Source organism: Panulirus ornatus, chromosome 35 (genome assembly GCF_036320965.1).
Source record: "Panulirus ornatus isolate Po-2019 chromosome 35, ASM3632096v1, whole genome shotgun sequence".
NCBI classification, from domain to species: domain Eukaryota; kingdom Metazoa; phylum Arthropoda; class Malacostraca; order Decapoda; family Palinuridae; genus Panulirus; species Panulirus ornatus.
The window spans coordinates 10,880,499-10,907,553 of record NC_092258.1 but is presented as its reverse complement, the minus strand read 5'-3'; the positions used below and the strand labels follow the sequence as shown (position 1 = coordinate 10,907,553).

Sequence of the window (27,055 nt, the reverse complement as noted above, 5' to 3'; positions counted from 1 at the left end):
CCAGCCCCAGCTGTGAGGGTAGAAGACCTTCCAAACCATCGTAAGGTATACGTAAAGGTAAGGTAAGGTCCCAGACCCATCTGTGAGGGTCAGAAGACCTCTCAAACCATCGTAAGGTATACGTAAAGGTAAGGTAAGGTCCCAACCCCAGGTGTGAGGGTAGAAGACCTCCCAAACCATCGTAAGGTATACGTAAAGGTAAGGTAAGGTCCTAGCACCATCTGTGAGAGTAGAAGACCTCCCAGACCATCGTAAGGTATACGTAAAGGTAAGGTAAGGTCCCAGACCCATCTGTGAGGGTCAGAAGACCTTCCAAACCACCCGAGGTTTACGTAAGCATCAGGGGTTCTCTAGTTCGGAAGTTGACGATATAATAATTCCTCTTCACCATCATGACAGAAAACCCCTTCTACAGATATTGTCCTCATATCACAGGTGTTCCCTCCTGACGTACAGATGTTCCCTTGTGTACCTGTACTTCAGCAGATGTTGACATCCCCGCCGCGGGCCACCGTCAGGACCAAAACTGGCGAGCGATCGGTCCACCACCATACCAGTGGTCCACCGCAGGTCATCCCTTGTATCAGGTCAGCGGAAGATATAGCAGGTCATTGTGTGTATCAGGTCACCCTGCTAGAAGGTCACAGTAGCAGTTAAGTGTGGTATCTTCGGATCATCCCTAGGTTGGGTCAGAAATGAGGTCACCTTGAACTTCTAGCCACCGAAGCTGAGGTCATCCAGGGAATTAGGTCACATCAAGATTGATGTCATCCAGGTGCTTGGGGTCACACTACGATTGAGGTCATCCACGTACATGGGTCATTCAAGTACTTAGGTCACAATAAGACTCGAGATCATCCAGGTATTTGGGTCACACTTAGACTGGGGTCATGCAGGGACTTGGGTCACACTACGACTGAGGTCATCCACGTACTTGGGTCACACTACGACTGAGGTCATCCAAGTACTTGGGTCACATCACGACTAAGGTCATTCAAGTACTTAGGTCACAGTAAGACTCGAGATCATCCAGGTACTTGGGTCACAATTAGACTGAGATCATTTAGGTCACTGGGTCACACCAAGACCGAGGTCATGCAGGCACTTGGGTCACACTTAGACTGAGGTCATTCAGGTACATGGGTCACATCAAGACTAAGGTCATTCAAGTACTTAGGTCACAATAAGACTCGAGATCATCCAGGTACTTGGGTCACAATTAGACTGAGGTCATCCAGGTCACTGGGTCACACCAAGACCGAGGTCATTCAGTAATTGGGTCACATCAAGACTGAGGTCATTCAATTACATAAAGTCTATCACTTGGGGTCACCAAAATACTAGGATCACTACGACATAGGTCACCATGTTGCTGCTTTACCACGCCCGATGTCACCACGACAATGGGGTCACCAGGTCACTGTCATTACGACACTAGTGCTACCAGGACACCACAAAAATCGAAGGTCACCAAGTCATTGGGGGGTCACCACGGCACTAGGGGGCCACCATGTCACAGGGGTCATAACGACAGGGGGTCACCAGGTCACCGGGTTCACCACAACGTATGATAACTCGATAGTAGTTAGAGTCACCAGGTCACTACGAGGGGTGTCACCAGGTCACCAGGGTCATCAATCGGGTCACCACGACACTCGGATCATCACGACCCTGCTGGGGTCACCGCGACACTGAGGTCACTAGGTCAATAAGAGGGAGGGAAGGGGAGAGCAGTGAGGGGTTGGGGGAGGGGAGAGCAGTGAGGGGTTGGGGAGGGGACGTCATCACAGGAGCCAGAGGGGAAGCTCCACGCAGGGTCAATATAGCCATCATTATCCACAAACCACACCAACACCCACGCCAACGCCTACACCCACGTCAACACCCACACCCACAACAACCCCTATATCCACGCCAACACCCTCACCCACACCAATCCCTACATGCACGTCAACACCCACACTATCCCCTACGCACACATCAACACCCACACCAACCCCGACACCCACGTCAACACCCACACCAATCCCTACACGCACGTCAACACCAACACCAACCTCTACACACACACCAACACCCACACCAACCCCGACACCCACGTCAACACCCACACCAACCCATACACACACATCAACACCCACACCCACAACAATCCCTACACACACATCAACACCCTCATTTCCACCAACCCCTACACACCCACGTCAACACCCACACCCACACCCACACCAACCCCGACACCCACGTCAACACCCACACCCACACCAACCCCGACACCCACGTCAACACCCACACCCACACCAACGCCGTCACCCACGTCAACACCCACACCAACCCCTACACACACATCAACACCCACACCAACCCCGACACCCACACCCACACCAACCCCGTCACTCACGCCAACACCCACACCCACACCATCTCCAACACCCACGTCAATCCCCACACCCACACTCCCAGCGTTGCTGTGGGTGATGACGCCCACACGCCCGCCCCTCAGACGTCTCTATCCCAAACAAGTTCCAATTTGGAATCTGCGCTTGAGCGCGGTCCGCAGATGCCCCGCTCAAGGGTCAGCCCTGGTATTACCTCATACCTTGTGATGTGGTGATACCAGGGTCCTGGTGACGGTGATACCAGGGTCCTGGTGACGGTGATACCAGGGTCCTGGTGACGGCGATACCAGGGTCCTGGTGATGGTGATACCAGAGTCCTGGTGATGGTGATACCAGGGTCCTGGTGATGGTGATACCAGGGTCCTGGTGATACTAGGGTCCTGGTGACGGTGATACTAGGGTCCTGGTGATGGTGATACTAGGGTCCTGGTGACGGTGATACCAGGGTCCTGGTGACGGTGATACCAGGGTCCTGGTGACGGTGATACCAGGGTCCTGGTGACGGTGATACCAGGGTCCTGGTGACGGTGATACTAGGGTCCTGGTGATGGTGATACCAGAGTCCTGGTGATGGTGATACCAGGGTCCTGGTGATGGTGATACCAGGGTCCTGGCGACGGTGATACCAGGGTCAGGGTGATGGTGATACTAGGGTCCTGGTGACGGCGATACCAGGGTCCTGGTGATGGTGATACCAGGGTCCTGGTGACGGTGATACTAGGGTCCTGGTGATGGTGATACCAGGGTCCTGGTGACGGTGATACCAGGGTCCTGGTGATGGTGATACCAGGGTCCTGGTGACGGTGATACTAGGGTCAGGGTGATGGTGATACCAGGGTCCTGGTGACGGTGATACCAGGGTCCTGGTGACGGTGATACCAGGGTCCTGGTGACGGTGATACCAGGGTCCTGGTGATGGTGATACCAGGGTCCTGGTGACGGTGATACCAGGGTCAGGGTGATGGTGATACCAGGGTCCTGGTGACGGTGATACCAGGGTCCTGGTGACGGTGATACCAGGGTCCTGGTGATGGTGATACCAGGGTCCTGGTGACGGTGATACCAGGGTCCTGGTGATGGTGATACCAGGGTCCTGGTGATGGTGATACCAGGGTCCTGGTGACGGTGATACCAGGGTCCTGGTGATGGTGATACCAGGGTCCTGGTGATGGTGATACCAGGGTCCTGGTGATGGTGATACCAGGGTCCTGGTGATGGTGATACCAGGGTCCTGGTGATGGTGATACCAGGGTCCTGGTGATGGTGATACCAGGGTCCTGGTGATGGTGATACCAGGGTCCTGGTGATGGTGATACCAGGGTCCTGGTAACGAGTGTGTTGGCCAGGCTGGTGGTGGCAGGGGTGTTGACCAGGCTGGTGCGGGTGGTGGCAGGGATGTTAACCAGGCTGGTGCAGGTGGTGGCAGGGGTGTTGACCAGGCTGGTGCGGGTGGTGGCAGGGATGTTGACCAGGCTGGTGGTGGCAGGGGTGTTGACCAGGGTAGTGCAGGTGGTGGCAGGGGTGTTGACCAGGCTGGTGGTGGCAGGGGTGTTGACCAGGTTAGTGCTGGAGGTGGCAGGGATGTTAACCAGGCTGGTGCAGGTGGTGGCAGGGGTGTTGACCATGCTGGTGCGGGTGGTGGCAGGCAGGCAGGGGTGTTGGCCAGGCTGGTGGTGGCAGGGGTGTTGGCCAGGCTAGTGGTGGCAGGGGTGTTGGCCAGGATGGTCGGGTGGTGGCAGGGGTGTTGACCAGGCTGGTGCGGGTGGTGGCAGGGGTGTTGACCAGGCTGGTGCAGGTGGTGGCAGGGGTGTTGGCCAGGCTGGAGCAGGTGGTGGCAGGGATGTTGACCAGGCTGGTGGTGGCAGGGGTGTTGGCCAGGCTGGTGGTGGCAGGGGTGTTGGCCAGGCTGGTGGTGGCAGGGTTGGCACTAGGTCTGAGGCCTCGCCACAAGTGATGATGGCCAGAGCCTCCTCGCCTCCAGTCCTGTGTCGTCGTTTTCTTTGCCCGAGACAAATACAGGAACGCACCTCACCCACCCGAGTTCGAAGTGGTTTTGTTCCCGAGGGAGCTCCTGGCTCTATCGGCTCTCGGGAAGGTTCCCGAAGGAGCTCCTGGATCTATCGGCTCTCGCGACGGTTCCCGAGGGAGCTCCTGGCTCTATCGGCTCTCGGGAAGGTTCCCGAAGGAGCTCCTGGCTCTATCAGCTCTCATGAAGGTTCTCGAGGGAGCTCCTGGTTCTATCGGTTCTCGGGAAAGTTCCCGAAGGAGCTCCTGGCTCTATCGGCTCTCGGGACGGTTCCCGAGGGAGCTCCTTTCTCTATCGGCTCTCGGAAAGGTTCCCGAGGGGGCTCTTGTCCCTATCGGTTCTCGGGACGGTTCCCGAGGGAGCTCCTGTCTCTGTCGGCTCTCGGGAAGGTTCCTGAGGGATCTCCTGTCTCATCGGCTCTCGGGAAAGTTCCCGAGGGAGCTCCTGTCTCATCGGCTCTCGGGAAAGTTCCCGAGGGATCTCCTGTCTTATATCAGTTCTCGGGAAGGTTCCCAAGGGGGCTCCTGTCTCTGTCGGCTCTCGGGACGGTTCCCGAGGGAGCTCCTGTCTCTACCGGCTCGCGGAAAGGTTCCCGAGGGAGCTCCTGGCTCTATCGGCTCTCGGGAAGGTTCCCGAGGGAGCTCCTGTCTCATCGGCTCTCGGAAAGGTTCCCGAGGGAGCTCCTGTCTCTGTCAGCTCTCGGAAAGGTTCCCGAGGGGGCTCCTGGCTCTACCGGCTCTCGGGAAGGTTCCCGAGGGGGAGCTCCTGTCTCTGTCGCCTCTTGGGGAGGTTCCCGAGGGAGCTCCTATCTCTACCGGCTCTCGGGAAGGTTCCCGAGGGAGCTCCTGTCTCATCGGCTCTCGGAAAGGTTCCCGAGGGGGCTCCTGTCTCTGTCGGCTCTCGGGAAGGTTCCCGAGGGGGAGCTCCTGTCTCTGTCAGCTCTCGGAAAGGTTCCCGAGGGGGAGCTCCTGTCTCTGTCGGCTCTCGGGCACCTCAGCATTGGAAAGCTTGAGCGACATGAAAACACGGGCGGCGAGGCTCTGTATGTCAGCACCGGCTGACGCCCTCCCCTGGCTGACGCCCTGGCTCTGGCCTCCCGCGCCGCCGTCAGCACCCCCCCACCTCAACCTCCCTCCCTTCCCCCCAGTCATCCCACACCCCCCCACCTCAACCCCCCTCCCCTTATCATTAGAACCCCCAGACATGAAATCCTCAGCTACGCTCAACGCTACTTCCCCAGATATGATCCCTCGGTCATACTTACTACCACAACCCCAGACATAAGACCTCTGACGTGGTATCGTAACCCCAGACATACCACCGTAACCCCAGACATACCACCGTAACCCCAGACATACCACCGTAACTCCAGACATAAACTCTGACATGGTATCGTAACCCCCAGACATACCACCGTAACCCCCAGACATAAACCCTCTGACATGGTATCGTAACCCCAGACATACCACTGTAACCCCAGACATAAACCCTCCGACATGGTATCGTAACCCCCAGACATACCACCGTAACCCCAGACAACCTCTGACATGGTATCGTAACCCCCAGACATACCACCGTAACCCCAGACATACCACCGTAACCCCAGACATAAACCCCCTGGCATGGTATCGTAACCCCAGACATACCACCGTAACCCCAGACATACCAACGTAACCCCAGACATAAACCCTCTGACATGGTATCGTAGCCCCCAGACATACCACCGTAACCCCAGACATAAACCCTCTGACATGGTATCGTAACCCCCAGACATACCACCGTAACCCCAGACATACCACCGTAACCCCAGACATACCACCGTAACCCCAGACATAAACCCTCTGACATGGTATCGTAGCCCTAGACATACCACCGTAACCCCAGACATACCACCGTAACCCCAGACATACCACCGTAACCCCAGACGTAAACCCTCTGACATGGTATCGTAGCCCTAGACATACCACCGTAACCCCAGACATACCACCGTAACCCCAGACATACCACCGTAACCCCAGACGTAAACCCACCTCAGCCATAACCACCCTCCCATTCCCACCCCTTTCCTTGGCAGAGAGTCAACTCCGGGTGAGGGGTGAAGTTGAGGAAGGGGGGGAAAGCCATGCGTGAGTCAGGTCATATAGCCAGGTCAGGAGGTGATAAGGGACCCCCCCCCCCGCCTCTCTTCCCCCCCTGACATTGTCACACATACGTACGTACGTACACACACACACACACACACACACACACACACACACACACACACACACACACACACACACACACATCAATATCTTTGCATAATTTCCAACCATCGTCCAGCTTCATACACCTCCCCCTTCCCTTCCCTTCACTACACGCCTTCCCTCCACCATCACGACACACACCCCTCCCTCCACCATCACGACATACACACCCCTCCCTCCACCATCACCAATACTACACACCCCTTCCCTCCACCATCAAGACACACACACCCCTCCCTCCACCATCACGACATACACCCCTCCCTCCATCATCACCAATACTACACACCCCTTCCCTCCACCATCAAGACACACACACCCCTCCCTCCACCATCACGACATACACCCCTCCCTCCATCATCACCAATACTACACACCCCTTCCCTCCACCATCAAGACACACACACCCCTCCCTCCACCATCACGACATACACCCCTCCCTCCACCATCACCAATACTACACACCCCTTCCCTCCACCATCAAGACACACACACCCCTCCCTCCACCATCACGACACACACACCCCTCCCTCCACCATCACCAATACTACACACCCCTTCCCTCCACCATCAAGACACACACACCCCTCCCTCCACCATCACGACACACACACCCCTCCCTCCACCATCACCAATACTACACACCCCTTCCCTCCACCATCACGACACACACCCCTCCCCTCCACCATCACGACACACACCCCTCCCTCCACCATCACCAATACTAAACATCCCTTCCCTCCACCATCAAGACACACACCCCTCCCTCCATCATTACGACACACACCCCTCCCTCCATCATCACGACACACACCCCTCCCTCCACCATCACGATACACACCCCTCCCTCCATCATTACGACACAAACCCTCCCTCCACCATCCCCAACACTATACACCCTCCCTCCACCATCCCCAACACTATACACCCTCCACCATCACGAGACACACCCCTCCCTCCACCATCCTCAACACTACACACCCTCCCTCCACCATCAAGATACACACCCATCCCTCCACCATCAAGATACACACCCATCCCTCCACTATCCCCAACACTACACACCCTCCCTCCACCATCACGACACACACACCCTCCCTCCACCATCACGACACACACACCCCTCCCTCCACCATCACGATACACACACACCCCTTTCCCTCCACCATCACCAAAACCATACACCCTCCCTCCACCGCACAGTGGTGCCACAATACAGCATCCACCCTCTACCCAGGTATCTTACACCCCAATCCCTACACTCCCCACCAGCGGTGTCAACTCCCCCCCACAAGGTGGGGAGAGACCATAACTTTGCCTCACTTGCGCATCCCATTCCTACATCATTTGTGACGCAGATCTGACATCTGTACAGATGTCTTTCTACACCCCATCCCCCAAACACCCCTTTCCCCCCATACAGGTGTCGCTACATAATAACTTCCACCACATATACCATTCCTTCTTCCTCTTCCTCCTCCTCCCTTCCCATACACTCACCAAGGTTTAGCCTTCTATTTCCTTTTCCACCCCCACATTACCCATTCCACTCCCATCGCTGTCAAGGCGATGTGTTCAGTGCAAAGCCATCTACCTTAACCACATGCTGTGCCACACACACACACACACACACACACACACACACACACACACACCTCTTGCTTTTGCTGTATCTCTTGTCCATTTGTGTGTGTGTGTGTGTGTGTGTGTGTGTGTGTGTGTGTGTTACAGGGAGACAGATAATGACACTTGTGCCGCCCTGTCATAATCTTCCGTATATTTACCATATCTGGACCTTATGTATAATACACACACCTCATTGACGAGTCCTGGGCAGTTAGGGGGGTGATGATGATGATGAACAGTTGGGTTGGCTGTGGGCCCAATGCCCTCTCCAGGGCTCGAACCCGGGCACCCTCTGTGTTCTCGAGTGTGTAACGATGAAATTTCAGTTATATAAATACCCGACTTTAAATACTAACAACGCCATCTATCTATCTATCTATCTATCTATCTATCTATCTATCTATCTGTAGCAGTAGCGCTCCCGCCTGCCACACAAGGGTCCCGGGTTCGGTAAAATGCTATCTGCTGGCTGTGTGAGCCTGATGGGAAATAACAGGTGTAGACCCCGTTGCTCACCAACGTGAGACGAAAGGTATTCGAGTACATAGTATTCGAATAGTCATTTCCCTATTAGGGGCGATCATAGTCTAGCGGTAGCGCTCCCGCCTGTTGCACAGGGGTCCCGGGTTCGATCCTGGCTGTTGGAGATTTGTATGTTCTATGAAGGTGCGCGTTCGTTCATACGCACTTCGTTCGTATATATATATATATATATATATATATATATATATATATAAACAGTCCTATATATATTAAAGCAATGCTTCTAATCTATCGCCTTAACTCACACAGTAACAAAAGGTCGAGACAGTTACCTTGTCATTAAGAAGACTCCACTAAGTACCTCCGATTAACGTCCAGTAATGATCATTATCGTCAAAACGAAAGACAGGCCTTTGTTGTACATCTCTGTACATTAATATGAAATAAGCAGTTTAAAGGCAATTAATTCTACAACCGATCTCACTTTGTGTGTGTGTAATTACCTTTCTGTGCTGGGCGGTGAGGAAGTTCTCTACTTATCACACTTATCGTGTCTTATCTCGTCTGGTTGTTGTGTCCTCGCATCTTACGAGGACATGTTTACTGTTGGCGTCATCAAGTGGACTCAACATACTACCTTGGCGCGGGGGAAGAAGGCGTCGCCAGGATACCCGCCAGTCGACCAACCCTCCACCACAAACTGTTAATGTCAGCATTAGCGACCAAGGCACCCGGGAATACGTGGCCATATATATATATATATATATATATATATATATATATATATATATATATATATATATATATATATATATATATATATATATATATATATATATATATATATATTCTTAAGAGTCCACGGGGAAAATAAAATACGTTAAGTTCCCAAGTGCACTTTCGTGTAATAATCACATCATCAGGGGAGACACAAGAGAGAAATATAACAGTCGGTTGATATACAACAAAGAGACGAAGCTAGGACGCCACCGTGTATAATATGTATGAATACGAGCATTCAGTACTTTAGGTATATCTGATTTAAGTATGTACATACGTCATTAGTGGATGTGTGTGTGTGTGTGTGTTACGTGGAGAGAGTTTTACAAGAAAACCTTTCTTGGGAGAGTAAAGTTAAATGAGAAAAGCCGTGGAAGCAGCGTGCATATGCGCGGATGAAGTGGTAAACAGTCGCGAGGGCTTTTGTTCAAGTGCGCCGGACCAGCGGCAGAAATGGCGGTCACAGAAACTTGGAGAACACGGCAGAGGAATGTGGAACACGGCCGGCCGATGATAAGGGGACGAGGAGCGGCAGGCGCCCGGCGAGAGGGCGCTGCCTGGCGGGGATAATATAGCCTAGTGTCTCTGTGTATCTTACTCAGTCTCTCTGCTGAAGGCGTCTGCGCAAACCAAGACGTTAGGAGAATAAAACTCAAAAGCCCTAACCCTGAGGTTCCTCACCATCATAATTCACTCATCTGTCATGATGAATTCATATCTATCTATCTATCTATCTATCTATCTATCTATCTATCTATCTATCTATCTATATATATATATATATATATATATATATATATATATATATATATATATATATATATATATATATATATATATATTATCCCTGGGGATAGGGGAGAAAGAATACTTCCCACGTATTCCCTGCGTGTCGTAGAAGGCGACTAAAAGGGGAGGGAGCGGGGGGCTGGAAATTCTCCCCTCCCGTTTTTGTAATTTTCCAAAAGAAGGAACAGAGAAGGGGGCCAAGTGAGGATATTTACTCTAAGGTCTCGGTCCTCTGTTCTTAACGCTACCTCGCTAGCGCAGGAAATGGAGAATACGTATGAAAAAATTTATATGTATGAGAATGATGTGACGTAAAGAACAGAGCCCCAAGCTCTGGGATTTTACTGGAAGAATCTTCGTTTGTTAGCACTCATGATGGGTGTTCGTGGTTGCCAGGCAGCCAGCGATGGTTCTGAGTGCACTGTTTTGTGTGGTTCCTAACGCTGTTGTGTTTGCTTTAGGCAGGGTGGATCACGAGACACGTGAGGCGTGGTTCAGGGAAGCGTGGACGAGTGGTGTGTGTTCGAGGGTGCAAAGGTAGTCTCTGTCTTGTTCAAGTCTGGTACACCTGTAATATTGGGGCGTCTAATTTGTGTTGATGTTGGAGGGGTGAATGTCTATCTAGCGAGCGGGTGTCCGTACGCTATTCCTCCTATGGTTGGTTCTTTGCTGAGCGGGAGTGAGTGACTGGCCATTCAAGGTGACGGGAGGGTGTGTGGTGGATTCGTGTCTCTCTGGGGGTAATGGGGTGAGTGAAGGCTTCTGCAGAGATGGGAGACATTCTGCTCTGAGTCAGCCAGTATCTTGACTCTAATGGAGTGATGCATATTTGCTGTTGCTTGCCTAGTTAATGTCAGGGTTGCTGGAATGTGACTGTAAGGTCGTCTGCACAAACGAGAGGATTTTCACACTATGGTTCTGCAGGGAGTGATGCAAGTTCACGTACGAGTAGGCTAAAGAGGGTTGGAGAAGGGACTGACTCCTCCGGGAACTCCAGTGTAGAGTTGGGTATCTTATAGAAGCCTTTGTGACTAGCTTTGGCCTGGCGGCCACCCATTATAACCGACCATTTATTGTCACTGTTGTGGAGTGTGACGTCAAGTATCTTCTGTGAGAGGATATGTCAGGGAACAGTGTCGAATGCTTTCTTGATGTCTCTTAACTCCAATGTTACGCAGGAGGGTTGAGGGCGTGTTGTACTTCGCTGATGCATACTGTGTTGTGTGAGGTCTGTGCGGAGTGTGGTAGTGGAGTGATCAGGGCTAAAGCTAATGCTGTGTGCGCGAAAAGTGGAGTGTCTTTCCTTGGTTCTGCTGTGGATCAGTTTTTAATGAGTTTCACTGAAGACATACATCGCGTGATATAGAGAGGTGGAGGAGGAGGGGAGGAGAAGTGGTGTGGTATGGAAGGTTTAATGCCTGGTGCTATGCTGGTACGTTTCCAGACGTTTAGGATTTTGGTGTGTGTGTGTGTGTGTGTGTGTGTGTGTGTGTGTAGCCGGGAGGGGTTCACAATATATGTAAAACACTTCGATTGCAACTGATCCAAAGTATTGTCAGTCGAAGTTCGGTACGTTGCCAGAGCCTGTTGCATAAGGGTTTTTTAAGGTGTTAACTCCATTGTGTCAGTGGGAATGATTGGTGGATAAGCAGATGTTTCGGTTCTTCATGACGTTTCCGTCTGGTATGGAATCAGTACAAAGAGGATTAAAAGCACATGAGGAAACAGTAATAACCAACAGCATAGGAAAAAAAAAAATAATATTATCCTCGTAGGTGAAAAATAATATTATCCTCGTAGGTGAAAAATAATATTATCCTCGTAGGTGAGCAAATAAAGGAAAAAACCGAAGATTGGGCAATCCAAAGTCACGCCAATGACCCAATAATCATAATATTCATCATGTCGCTAGCTCACCGTAAGTCGATATTCAACACGGGAAAGAATGGGAAGTACGGATGAGACGAGAGTTTCAAAGTACCCGGACGAGAACGTCGACACATGTCCTGGTGTCCCTGGAAAACACCGTAAGTATGGCAACAGACGGACTCGAGCGGACACTCAGCACTGACAGCAATATCTCTATAACAGAGACCAGATGATACCAGTTCGGGCAGAGGTCCACAACGAGGCTACACTTGCCATTACACAAAGGAGGATCCACGCGGTACAGCCTATACTATATACACCTGTAAGTCCGACATCCTATGTACTATCAACGAACGCCAATATGGACCTACTCCAGTGAAAATATAAGCAAACACAGCTACTAATAGACACCAGAAAAGCACAAACGAAACGGTAATACGGTACTGAACAAGTGAAGGGATATTAGACTCTTCGACTCTTCCATAAGCCAGCAAAACAAGACATAAACAGTAAACTAGGATAATGGGATCAAAGACCTCTTTACAGACTAAAAAACATTCGATGTTGGAGGATCCAGAACCATGTGTGTACCACAGGGGACAGTACTGGCCTCTATACTGTTTATAGAATTCATATCGGACACAAACCAGCCAGCAGGTCGAAGAAAGAGGAGAACCTAGTAAGGAAAACGAGAGAGAGAAAAACCACAAAGCTCGATTATGATGCACAGATGGGTAGCGAAGCTGACAGTATTCAATGAAGAAGAACTTGGCCAAAGGGGGGCGCTACTGGAGAGATCAGCAACACAAAGAGGTTATACACACAAGACGCCCCAACAGGAAAAGAAAGTGATTGCAATACACAAATTACTTGGGGACTTATGAGGGATCATTAGCGAAAACCCGGGCTTTGGAAATCACACCGGAAAAGAAGTGTATACCTGCAATGCAAAATACTGCGAGGCATGATAGTGAGACGTTCATCACGAGAGAGAGAGAGAGAAAATCACAAAAGAAAATGTTCAGTACGGATATAAAAGGCGTATTGGGACATGACCGATTCGTGCGTCCACCAACACGACACTAGTAAATGAATAAACTGGAGAGAATTGAGACGCACACAAAGGAAGTAAAACTGAATTATCAGACTACAAGTGCAGCTATGAAAGAGGACAATTAAATCTATAAAATCCTGTGCGATGTATCGAACTAAAAGAATGTTCCATGGAACACATGTGTGCCTTGAGGTACAGCATAATAATTGTTCGTGAGGAAGAAAAAAATCTGTAAAAATATTGTCTGGAATATATCAACAGACATCTTCCCCAAAGCTAAATAGGAAATATTCTTAAAAGATGTATTTACTAGGTTGAGTTTCAGGCTAGACCTTGTTATAATTGGGATAGAGAATGAAACTGACATGGGTCCAATGGTTTATGGCACAGAGAATTAAACTGACGTGGGTCCAATGGTTTATGGCACAGAGAATTAAACTGACATGGGTCCAATGCTTTATGGCATAGAGAATTAAACTGACATGGGTCCAATGCTTTATGGCACAGAGAATTAAACTGACATGGGTCCAATGCTTTCTGGCACAGAGAATTAAACTGACATGGATCCAATGCTTTACAAGCGAAGAAGCAACTGTGCAACGTTGTATGGCCAAAGGTTGAATTCTCTTCAAGTTGTGAGGTAGGTCGAGTTTGAGGTTGAGTATCTTAATAAGTGGCATAACTCGAGTAAAATTCAAATCTTATAGTTATGGGTCTTATGCTATTCAGTTATTCAGATGTTGGGAATGCAAATATATATTTTACTGCAGCTTCGAACATGCGCTACAATCAGGCAAGTAAATGATAGACTCTTTTCGGTTCGATAACACACACACACACACACACACACACACACACACACACACATACACACACACATACACACACACACACACACATATATATATATATATATATATATATATATATATATATATTTTTTTTTATTCATACTATTCGCCATTTCCCGCATTAGCGAGGTAGCATTAAGAACAGAGGACTGGGCCTTTGAGGGAACATCCTCACATGGCCCCCTTCTCTGTTCCTTCTTTTGGAAAATTAAAAAAAAAAAAAAAATGAGAGGGGAGGACTTCCAGCCCCCCCGCTCCCTTCCCTTTTAGTCGCCTTCTACGACACGCAGGGAATACGTGGGAAGTATTAGCCACTTCTCGGGTTAGTGAGATAGCGTCAAGACCTGATGATAGAGCCTGTGAGAATTCTCCTCACTTGGCCCCCTTCACTGTTCCTTCTTTTAGAAAGTAAAGCAGGAGGGGAGGATTTCCAGACCCCCGCTCCCAGCCCTTTTAGTCGCCTTCTAGACACGCAGGGAATACGTGGGCAGTATTCTTTCTCACGTTTACCAAATGGCGTCCTAGCTTCATCTCTTCGATGTATATCAACTAACTTATATTTCTCTCTTGTGTCTCCCCTGATGATGCGATTATTACACCAAAGTGCACTTGGGAACTTATCGTATTTCATTTTCCTTGTGGACTCATAGGAATATCTTGATCACGTGCAAAATTGTGATCCTTTCCAATATATATATATATATATATATATATATATATATATATATATATATATATATATATATATATATATATATATATATATATATATATATATATATATATACTTCTCTTCTATACCACGGTCGACATTACTCCACACCTGGAGGCAAATCACCACCCCACTCCCTCACTTCACGAGGTGCGGAGAGACACAAACATATCCTTCCCCCTCCCTCACACTCCTACCACCTGACCTGCCGAGCCTGACCCCAAAACTGCCTCTACACCCGCGCAGGAACACAAGCGTCTCCAGGGGGTAACGTGGATGACATACCTAGATTACCTAGATCTAATCTTCGTTCCCGGACAGAACTAGAGCACTTCGAGAAGTGAGCCAGTCCTGCTTCTGACTTATTAATTAGCAATACGACTGGGTGCTCGTGTGCCTGAAATGATACGTATTGGATTCAGGAATAAATTCACAATGAATTAAGGGCAGCAAATTCGTCAGTGGACGACAACGAATACATTTCTGTCGAGCAACTTCTCATCAACCCAAAGGGGTTTATTATCACTTGTTTATATATATATATATATATATATATATATATATATATATATATATATATATATATATATATATATATTTTTTTTTTTTTTTTTTTTTTTTTTATACTTTGTCGCTGTCTCCCGCGTTTGCGAGGTAGCGCAAGGAAACAGACGAAAGAAATGGCCCAACCCCCCCCATACACATGTACATACACACGTCCACACACGCAAATATACATACCTACACAGCTTTATATATATATATATATATATATATATATATATATATATATATATATATATATATATATATATATATATATATATATATATATATGATAGAGTTGATAGAGATGCTCTGTGGAAGGTATTAAGAATATATGGTGTGGGAGGCAAGTTGTTAGAAGCAGTGAAAAGTTTTTATCGAGGATGTAAGGCATGTGTACGTGTAGGAAGAGAGGAAAGTGATTGGTTCTCAGTGAATGTAGGTTTGCGGCAGGGGTGTGTGATGTCTCCATGGTTGTTTAATTTGTTTATGGATGGGGTTGTTAGGGAGGTAAATGCAAGAGTCTTGGAAAGAGGGGCAAGTATGAAGTCTGTTGGGGATGAGAGAGCTTGGGAAGTGAGTCAGTTGTTGTTCGCTGATGATACAGCGCTGGTGGCGGATTCATGTGAGAAACTGCAGAAGCTGGTGACGGAGTTTGGTAAAGTGTGTGGAAGAAGAAAGTTAAGAGTAAATGTGAATAAGAGCAAGGTTATTAGGTACAGTAGAGTTGAGGGTCAAGTCAATTGGGAGGTGAGTTTGAATGGTGAAAAACTGGAGGAAGTGAAGTGTTTTAGATATCTGGGAGTGGATCTGTCAGCGGATGGAACCATGGAAGCGGAAGTGGATCATAGGGTGGGGGAGGGGGCGAAAATTTTGGGAGCCTTGAAAAATGTGTGGAAGTCGAGAACATTATCCCGGAAAGCAAAAATGGGTATGTTTGAAGGAATAGTAGTTCCAACCATGTTGCATGGTTGCGAGGCGTGGGCTATGGATAGAGTTGTGCGCAGGAGGATGGATGTGCTGGAAATGAGATGTTTGAGGACAATGTGTGGTGTGAGGTGGTTTGATCGAGTAAGTAACGTAAGGGTAAGAGAGATGTGTGGAAATAAAAAGAGCGTGGTTGAGAGAGCAGAAGAGGGTGTTTTAAAATGGTTTGGGCACATGGAGAGAATGAGTGAGGAAAGATTGACCAAGAGGATATATGTGTCGGAGGTGGAGGGAACGAGGAGAAGAGGGAGACCAAATTGGAGGTGGAAAGATGGAGTGAAAAAGATTTTGTGTGATCGGGGCCTGAACATGCAGGAGGGTGAAAGGAGGGCAAGGAATAGAGTGAATTGGAGCGATGTGGTATACAGGGGTTGACGTGCTGTCAGTGGATTGAATCAAGGCATGTGAAGCGTCCGGGGTAAACCATGGAAAGCTGTGTAGGTATGTATATTTGTGTGTGTGGACGTGTGTATGTACATGTGTATGGGGGGGGTTGGGCCATTTCTTTCGTCTGTTTCCTTGCGCTACCTCGCAAACGCGGGAGACAGCGACAAAGTATAAAAAAAAAAAAAAAAAAAAATATATACATATATATATATACATATATATATATATATATATATATATATATATATATATATATATATATATATATATATATATATATATTATCATGCTAAATAGCTGTTTCCCGCGTTAGCGAGGTAGCTCAATAATGGCCTACCCATTCATTTACAGATATATATTCATAAACGCCCATATACGCACATATACATATATAAATATATAAATATATAAATATATATATATATATAAATTATTTATTTATTATTTATTTATTCTGCTTTGTCGCTGTCTCCCGCGTTAGCGAGGTAGCGCAAGGAAACAGACGAAAGAATGGCCCAACCCACCCACTTACACATGTATATACATACACGTCTACACACGCAAATATACATACCTATACATCTCAACGTATACATACAGATACACACACAGACAAATACATATATACACATGTACATAATTCATACTGTCTGCCTTTATTCATTCCCATCGCCACCCCGCCACACATGAAATAACAACCCCCTTCCCCCGCTGTGCGAGAGGTAGCGCTGGGGAAAACACAACAAAGGCCCCATTCGTTGACACTCAGTCTCTAGCTGTCATGTAATAATGCACCGAAACCACAGCTCCCTTTCCATATCCAGGACCCACAAAACTTCCCATGGTTTACTCCAGACACTTCACATGCCCTGGTTCAATCCACTGATAGGGGAGAAAGAATACTTCCCACGTATTTCCTGTGTGTCGTAGAGGGCGACTAAAAGGGGCGGGAGTGGAGGGCTACATATCCTCCCCTTCAGTTTATACTCTTCTAAAAGAGGGAACAGAGATGGGGGCCAAGCGAGGATTTTCTAAGGCTCAGTCCTCTGTTCTTAACGCAACCTCGCTAACGCGGGAAATGGCGAATATGTATGAATATATATATGTGCGTATATATATATATACCTCGCAAACGCGGGAGACAGCGACAAAGTATAAAAAAAAAAAAAAAAAAAATATATATATATATATATATATATATATATATATATATATATATATATATATATATATATATATATATATATATATGACCCTAAGAAATTCTGGTTGTGAATGACTGCTTTGTGCAGGCGCGTGTCAGGTACTGCTCACCTGCTATACACAAATTACCTCACCTTCTGTTCTACGCAAACAAGTCAAGACTAGACTGCTTACAAGAGCATTATAAATTCTACATCTACCATCTGAATCATTTTTTAATCCTAATCCTAATATATATATATATATATATATATATATATATATATATATATATATATATATATATATATATATATATATATATGAATTATGTACATGTGTATATATGTATATGTCTATGTGTGTGTGTGTGTGTGTATATATATATATATATATATATATATATATATATATATATATATATATATATATATATATATATATATATATATATATACGTTGAGACTGTATAGGTATGTATATTTGCGTGTGTGGACGTGTATGTATATACATGTGTATGTGGGTGGGTTGGGCCATTCTTTCGTCTGTTTCCTTGCGCTACCTCGCTAACGCGGGAGACAGCGACAAAGCAAAATAAATAAAAAAAATCTGGCCCCTTCTCTTCTTTGTTCCTTTTGGTAAAGTAAAACAGTGTGTGTGTGTGTGTGTGTGTGTGTGTGTGTGTGTGTGTGTGTGTGTGTGTGTGTGTGTACGTACAATTCGTTACCATAAACACTGCAGAAGTTCTTCACACACATGCCTCCACCACTTCAGCTATGTATACCAAGAGTGTCTGGACGGCAAACCACAAACCAGTCGACGTGTATCCATCAACAACACCGACCATATGAATCATGGCTGACGTTACTGGTGCATTCACCCCTTAGGGTAGGGCCATTATACAAGCCCCAGTGATCCACCAGGTGTTTCTTTTCTTTCAGATCCCCCCCCACACAGAGGGCGGGCGAGCCTGGCATGACGATAGGCCATCTCCACGGGCGACACAAGGCTCCTGCCGCAACCCCTCACTCTCTACATACCAAGGCATAAAAAAGGAGTCAAACCCCGAGGGGCTTTGTGATTTACCTCCCCCTAAGAAATCTTAATTATTCACTGCTAACTGCTTCCTGGAGGGGCCAAATGCTCCTGACATGGGGCTTGTCCGGGAAACGGTCACCCTGTGCGTGTCTCGGGTCTCGGATTAAGAAATACATATATGATCCGGAGGGGCAATTGAGGAAAAGAAAAAAAAGAGAAAAATATTCCACAACTGGAGCATAGTCGAGTGAACATTTTCCAGCCGTAGTCTTCATCGCTGACGTCCATTGGCTTGGTTCTGGAGGTTCCTGGAACTGGTGAAGGTCTTCCAGCCATAGCCTCCCCTAATGACGTCCAGTGGTCTGGTTCTGTAGGTTCCTGGAACCGGTGAAGGTCTTCCTGCCGTAGCCTCCCCTAATGACGTCCAGTGGTCTGGTTCAGGAGGTTCCTGGAACTGGTGAAGGCCTTCCAGCCGTAGCCTCCCCTAATGACGTCCAGTGGTCTGGTTCTGTAGGTTCCTGGAACTGGTGAAGGCCTTCCAGCCATAGCCTCCCCTAATGACGTCCAGTGGCCTGGTTCTGGAGGTTCCTGGACCTGGTGAAGGCCTTCCAGCCATAGCCTTCCCTAATGACGTCCAGTGGTCTGGTTCTGGAGGTTCCTGGAACTGGTGAAGGCCTTCCAGCCATAGCCTCCCCTAATGACGTCCAGTGGCCTGGTTCTGGAGGTTCCTGGAACTGGTGAAGGCCTTCCAGCCATAGCCTCCCCGAATGACGTCCAGTGGTCTGGTTCTGGAGGTTCCTAGAACTGGTGAAGGCCTTCCAGCCATAGCCTCCCCTAATGACGTCCAGTGGCTTGGTTCTGTAGGGTCCTGGAATTGGTGAAGGCCTTCCAGCCATAGCCTCCCCTAATGACGTACAGTGGTCTGGTTCTGGAGGTTCCTGGACCTGGTGCGGACCTTCCAGCCTTAGCCTCCACTGTTAATGTCCAATGGTTTAGTGCTGGAGGCTCATGGAACAGGTGCAGACCTTCCAGCTTTACCCTCTACCGTCAATGTCCAATGGTCTAGTGCTGGACGTTCCTGGAACAGGTGCGGACCTTCCAGCCGTTGCTTCCATTACCTTCCCAAACTACCTCGCCAGAGCGCGAATACTGAAGACGTTGACATGTTTCAAGCAGCAAATTAACAGCTGACACGTATCATTATCTTCTTTTTACTGGGGGTAAATTATTGCTACAGCCTCAGCTTTCAAACATCGATAAAAGAAAAAAAAAAAAAAGAAAATCCTTAATAATCTGACAGTGTTGAGGTTTATATCAATGCTGGTTCATGGTCATGCGTGGTGTTTCAAAGATCATATATCAACGTTTCTCTGACAGTCAGCGAAGAAGAAACACCTGCAGAACACCTGTGGCAAAGTAAATGATGTGCTCCTTTTTTGGAGCGCGAAGTTCCTCCTCGACGAAGCTGAACGCCCTCTCTCCTCGTCAAGCGACGATGATACAGTCGCACCGAAGGTGACTTACACACGTAAAAAAATAAAATAAATTATAACTAACCAACATTAATTTACGTAGATAAATTCAACGAAAATCATTCAATATCCTGAGCCCAGTTATCCTGATTAATTAATTGGTATTCGAGGTTTCTTCCCGGATTTCTCCTCTCGATAAGAATTCGCAAGATCGTATTCACTCCTCCCTAACGTAGGTTAAGTGACGTTGTGAAAACTGTCTTCTGTTTACGAACTTATAGTGAAGAGATGGGAGCGTGGTACTAGCAGGGAACCCTACCACCACTAGCAACAGCAGTGTGGAACCTCCCAGCAACACCACCACCAGCAAGGACCCCTGCCACCACTAGCAACAGCAGAAGGGAACCTCCCAGCAACACCACCACCAGCAAGGACCCCTGCCACCACTAACAACAGCAGAAGGGAACCTCCCAGCAACACCACCTCCAGCAAGGACCCCTGCCACCACTAACAACAGCAGCAGGGAACCCTGCCACCACTAGCAACAGCAGAAGGGAACCTCCCAGCAACACCACCTCCAGCAAGGACCCCTGCCACCACTAACAACAGCAGCAGGGAACCCTACCACCACTAGCAACAGCAGCAAAGGGAGCCTCCCAGCAACACCACCACCAGCAACGGGCTCTTCCACCACTAACAACAGCAGCAGGGAACCCTGCCACCACTAACAACAGCAGCAGGGAACCCTCCCACCACTAACAACAGCAACAGGGAACCCTCCCACCACTAACAACAGCAACAGGGAACCCTCCCACCACTAACAACAGCAACAGGAAACCCTCCCACCACTAACAACAGCAACAGGGAACCCTCCCACCACTAACAACAGCAACAGGGAACCCTGCCACCACTAACAACAGCAACAGGGAACCCTCCCACCACTAACAACAGCAACAGGAAACCCTCCCACCACTAACAACAGCAACAGGGAACCCTGCCACCACTAACAACAGCAGCAGGGAACCCTCCCACCACTAACAACAGCAACAGGGAACCCTGCCACCACTAACAACAGCAGCAGGAAACCCTCCCACCACTAACAACAGCAACAGGGAACCCTGCCACCACTAACAACAGCAACAGGGAACCCTGCCACCACTAACAACAGCAGCAGGGAACCCTCCCACCACCCGCCGTGATAAGGGCTAGGGTGAAGGACAAAGAGGGAGAGAGAGAGAGAGAGGGAGGGAGGCGGTAAGGCAGCGTTAAGTGTTGCTAGGGGCAGGCCAGGTCACGTGGGCCGGAAACATCCCTATCGCCGTAGGTCGGCCCATACCGAGGGCGACCTCTCCACCCCACGCCCGCCTCCCCGGCTCACTAAAACCGGTTTCGCCGCTCAGTACCGCGACGCCCTCTCTCTCTCTCTCTCTCTCTCTCTCTCTCTCTCTCTCTCTCTCGAGAAAGAGTACGTACGTACCTACCTACGAGTAACTATGATGGGATGTAGCCAAAATGGCAGGGTTTGAGGGGGGCTGGCGCGGAGCGCTCACCGCCCCCCCGCCCCCCTCGCCCGCCGTACGCCTTGCTGGGTGCAAGAGACTGTTTTCTTTCTTCTTCTCATCTGAGAGAGAGAGAGAGAGAGAGAGAGAGAGAGAGAGAGAGAGAGAGAGAGAGAGAGAGAGAGAGAGAGAGAGAGGCATAGCAGACAAGCGGTCTGCAATACCCATCCTCTCTACGCCAAACCCATCATCACGACCGAATCAACCACCTTGATCGTTCGGGGTCTCTCTCTCTCTCTCTCTCTCTCTCTCTCTCTCTCTCTCTCTCTCTCTCTCTCTCTCTCTCTCTCTCTCTCTCTCTCTCGCCCCCTGGGTCTTCATCCAACGGATGGTACTGCACCACCCTGGCCCACCGTTCACCTGCTCCCACCGGAGATCTCGCGTCCACAAGGTGCACACACACACACCAACACACACACACGCACACACACACACACACACACACAGACACACACACACACACACACCCTGGGCTTACCGTAAGCCCATTTTCAAGGTCTTGGAGGAATCTACAGCTGACCCCACCTACAAGCCATAGGAATGGGAGGGAGTGTTATGAAGGCTGACTGGACCAATTTCCAGGAGTTTTGAAACCAGTCCGCAGTGAACGTATTGTTGTCTCAGGTCTCAAAGCAGAGGCTCAGAAAAGTTGTCAACTTCGGTAAACCGAAAAAAAAATCGATTTAACAATGTTTATTTAAAGGATATCCACACAATATATAATGTGAGTGGCTCACAAGGGGATAGTGAGCATCGATTCATCAATGTTTATCTAGCTCACAAGGGGATAGTAAGCATCGATTTATCAATGTTTATTTAAAGGATATTCACTCAATAAATAATGTGAGTGGCTCACAAGGCGACAGCGAGGAAAGGCATATGATAATCACAACGAAGTAGCGTAATTGTGAGCAACTACAAGAGTAAAGTATATGCAACCAGCGCACAAAACTGCCAGCTGATGTGATTTCAACATCTTGTCTGGATGGATGATATCTTTGTGGCAATATGCTACATTACAGCTGTCAGTTGGATAGACGGAGGAGGAGGAGGAGGAGAAACACTTCTAAGGCCTTTTCCAACGTTTGATGCATGAAAATATAGATCTTAAGATAAAGAGGCAGCAAATGCAACACTTGACAAATCATATGCACACTGAAATGACCCAACGAACACTATGCAACCGACCTCCCCCCACACCAAAGTCTTACGCTCCAATCCACCATATATACACCCATCGGAAACCACACTCCCTAGACAAACACGAGTCATGCCCTCCCGTTTACGCTCTGGACATTGCTCATCCTTACGTTACTATGAATACAGATTCAACACATCCCACGACTGTTCATGCTCAGTGGACGTGGCAGGCTTCCTAAGCGCTGCGGGAGTTTCATTAATTATATATATATATATATATATATATATATATATATATATATATATATATATATCATTTTTATCATTTATTTTGCTTTGTCGCTGTCTCCCGCGTTAGCGAGGTAGCGCAAGGAAACAGACGAAAGAATGGCCCAACTCACCCACATACACATGTATATACATACACGTCCACATACACAAATATATATACCCATACATTTCAATGTATACATATATAAACAGACACAGACATATACATATATACACATGTACATAATTCATACTGTCTGCCTTTATTCATTCCCATCGCCACCTCGCCACACATGGAATAACAACCCCCTCCCCCCTCATGTGTGCGAGGTAGCGCTAGGAAAAGACAAACAAGGCCCATCGTTCACTCAGTCTCTAGCTGTCATGTAATAATGCACCGAAACCACAGCTCCCTTTCCACATCCAGGCCCCACACAACTTTCCATGGTTTACCCCAGAAGCTTCACATGCCCTGGTTCAATCCATTGACAGCACGTCGACCCCGGTATACCACATCGTTCCAATTCACTCTATTCCTTGCACGCCTTTCACCCTCCTGCATGTTCAGGCCCCGATCACTCAAAATCTTTTTCACTACATCTTTCCACCTCCAATTTGGTCTCCCACTTCTCCTAGTTCCCTCCACCTCTGACACACACATCCTCTTGGTCAATCTTTCCTCACTCATTCTCTCCATGTGACCAAACCATTTCAAAACACCCTCTTCTGCTCTCTCAACCACACTCTTTTTATTTCCACACATCTCTCTTACCCTTACATTACTTACTCCATCAAACCACCTCACACCACATACTGTCCTCAAACATCTCATTTCCAGCACATCCATCCTCCTGCGCACAACTCTATCCACAGCCCACGCCTCACAACCATATAACATTGTTGGAACCACTATTCCCAATTTTGCTTTCCGAGATAATGTTCTCGACTTCCAAACATTCTTCAAGGCTCCCAGAATTTTCGCCCCCTCCCCCACCCTATGATTCACTTCCGCTTCCATGGTTCCATCCGCTGCCAAATCCACTCCCAGATATCTAAAACACTTCACTTCCTCCTGTTTTTCTCCATTCAAACTGACCTCCCAATTGACTTGACCCTCAACCCTACTGTACCTAATAACCTTGCTCTTATTCACATTTACTCTCAGCTTTCTTCTTTCAAACACTTCACCAAACTCAGTCACCAGCTTCTGCAGTTTCTCACACGAATCAGCCACCAGCGATGTATCATCAGCGAACAACAACTGACTCACTTCCCAAGCCCTCTCATCCACAACAGACTGCGTACTTGCCCCTCTTTCCAAAACTCTTGCATTCACCTCCCAAACAACCCCATCCATAAACAAATTAAACAACCATGGAGACATCACACACCCCTGCGGCAAACCTACATTCACTGAGAACCAATCACTTTCCTCTCTTCCTACACGTACACATGCTTTACATCCTCGATAAAAACTTTTCACTGCTTCTAACAACTTGCCTCCCACACCATATATTCTTAATACCTTCTACAGAGCATCTCTATCAACTCTATCATATGCCTTCTCCAGATCCATAAATGCTACATACAAATCCATTTGCTTTTCTAAGTATTTCTCACATACATTCTTCAAAGCAAACGCCTGATCCACACATCCTCTATCACTCCTGAAACCACACTGCTCTTCCCCAGTCTGAAGCTCTGTACATGCCTATATGTATATATATATATATATATATATATATATATATATATATATATATATATATATATATATATATATATATATATATATATATATATAAGCTCGCCTTCATCCATTCCCGACGCCATCCCGCACCACAGCAAACAGCACAAATTCATGAAGGCAAAGAAAAAAGACAACATATAAATTCTCTTCTCTTACCCCACATTCGATCGCCGCCCCCTGCGTCAGCGAGGTAGCGCCAGGAAATAGACGACGAAAGGCCACATCTGCTCACACTCATTCTTTTAGCTGTTATATGTAACAGACACAACCAACACTTGTACAGGTGTTCCTATGTCTATAAAACAAAAAAAAATTTCAACATTTGGGAAGACAATACATATATCCGGGTTGGTGATAAAGGCTAGGGGTGAGGACCTACCTGGAGTGGTGACGAAGGCTTGATGTGAGGACCTACCTGGACTGGTGACGAAGGCTTGATGTGAGGACGTACCCAGACTGGTGACGAAGGCTGGGGGAGAGGACCTACCTGGACTGGTGACGAAGGCTGGGGGCGAGGACCTACCTAGACTGGTGACGAAGGCTGGGGGTGAGGACCTACCTGGACTGGTGACGAAGGCTTGGTGCGAGGACCTACCTAGACTGGTGACGAAGGCTTGGTGTGAGGACCTACCTGGACTGGTGACGAAGGCTGGGGGTGAGGACCTACCTGGACTGGTGACGAAGGCTTGGTGTGAGGACGTACCTAGGCTGGTGACGAAGGCTTGGTGTGAGGACCTACCTGGACTGGTGACGAAGGCTTGGTGTGAGGACGTACCTAGACTGGTGACGAAGGCTGGGGGAGAGGACCTACCTGGACTGGTGACGAAGGCTTGGTGTGAGGACCTACCTGGACTGGTGACGAAGGCTGGGGGTGAGGACCTACCTGGACTGGTGACGAAGGCTTGGTGTGAGGACGTACCTAGACTGGTGACGAAGGCTGGGGGAGAGGACCTACCTGGACTGGTGACGAAGGCTTGGTGTGAGGACCTACCTGGACAAGTTACGAAGGCTGGGGGTGAGAAACTACCTGGACTGGTGACGAAGAAGAGGACGAAGACTGGGGTGAGGACCTACCTGGACTGGTGACGAAGAAGAGGACGAAGGCTGGGGTGAGGACTTACCTGGACTGGTGACGAAGAAGAGGACGAAGGCTGGGGTGAGGAGAGCCACCGTGAAGAGGAACCCCAGACGCCGTCGAAGCATTCTGCTCACACTGCAACAAGGAAGCAAAGACGTTAGATGCCAGTAACTGTGCCGTCATACACTCAGTGCAATTTCAGGCCACAGCTGTACTGCCTGTATCTACTTAACAGTGAATTGTGAAGCAAGTGTGAACGCAACACACACACACACACACACACACACACACACACACATTAGTGTGACGAACAGGGCCAAACCTGCACTCTCTCACCAACCTTTAACTCACACTGTGCCTGTAATCATCCGTCTATAATTACTAATTTGTAAACATAAACTGTGCGGGGAGGGAGTTCTACACTCGCGGGGCCCCCGTCTCTTGAATATACTGTCGCACATTTTTTTTTTTTCTTTTTTCAAACTTCTATATCCTGTCTGCATTCATCGTCTCATACTTCTGTCTATTCCATTCACCCACTACCCTCCTTGCCATCCCTTTCAAGCACGTTTCTTACGTTATGGCCTCTGGTCGTCCTAACCCAGCAGCCTTCGAAGAACTTTTAGCATCCTTCGAAGAACTGTTCACTCTCCACATCATCGCCCCGGTTCAAGAACATAAAAGCTCTCATCAGGTGATCTCGTGCATACGTAATGGACATATCTGTCTTCATATCTATCCCAACTTTCTCCTTTGTATCTTACTCTCAATATCTCGTTAACTTTCACAATTCAGAAAAGAAAAAATTCAA

General features: G+C 48.2%; 1 protein-coding gene across 1 annotated transcript in view; it reads right to left on the bottom strand.

The window, feature by feature from the left end:
* The window catches only part of LOC139760136 (alpha-1,3-mannosyl-glycoprotein 4-beta-N-acetylglucosaminyltransferase A-like), a 127,084-nt gene that overhangs the window by 77,271 nt on the left and 22,758 nt on the right, over positions 1–27,055 (bottom strand). The window contains 1 exon segment of the mRNA XM_071683025.1: positions 26,288–26,379. Within this exon segment, the coding sequence (XP_071539126.1) occupies positions 26,288–26,379 (92 nt within the window).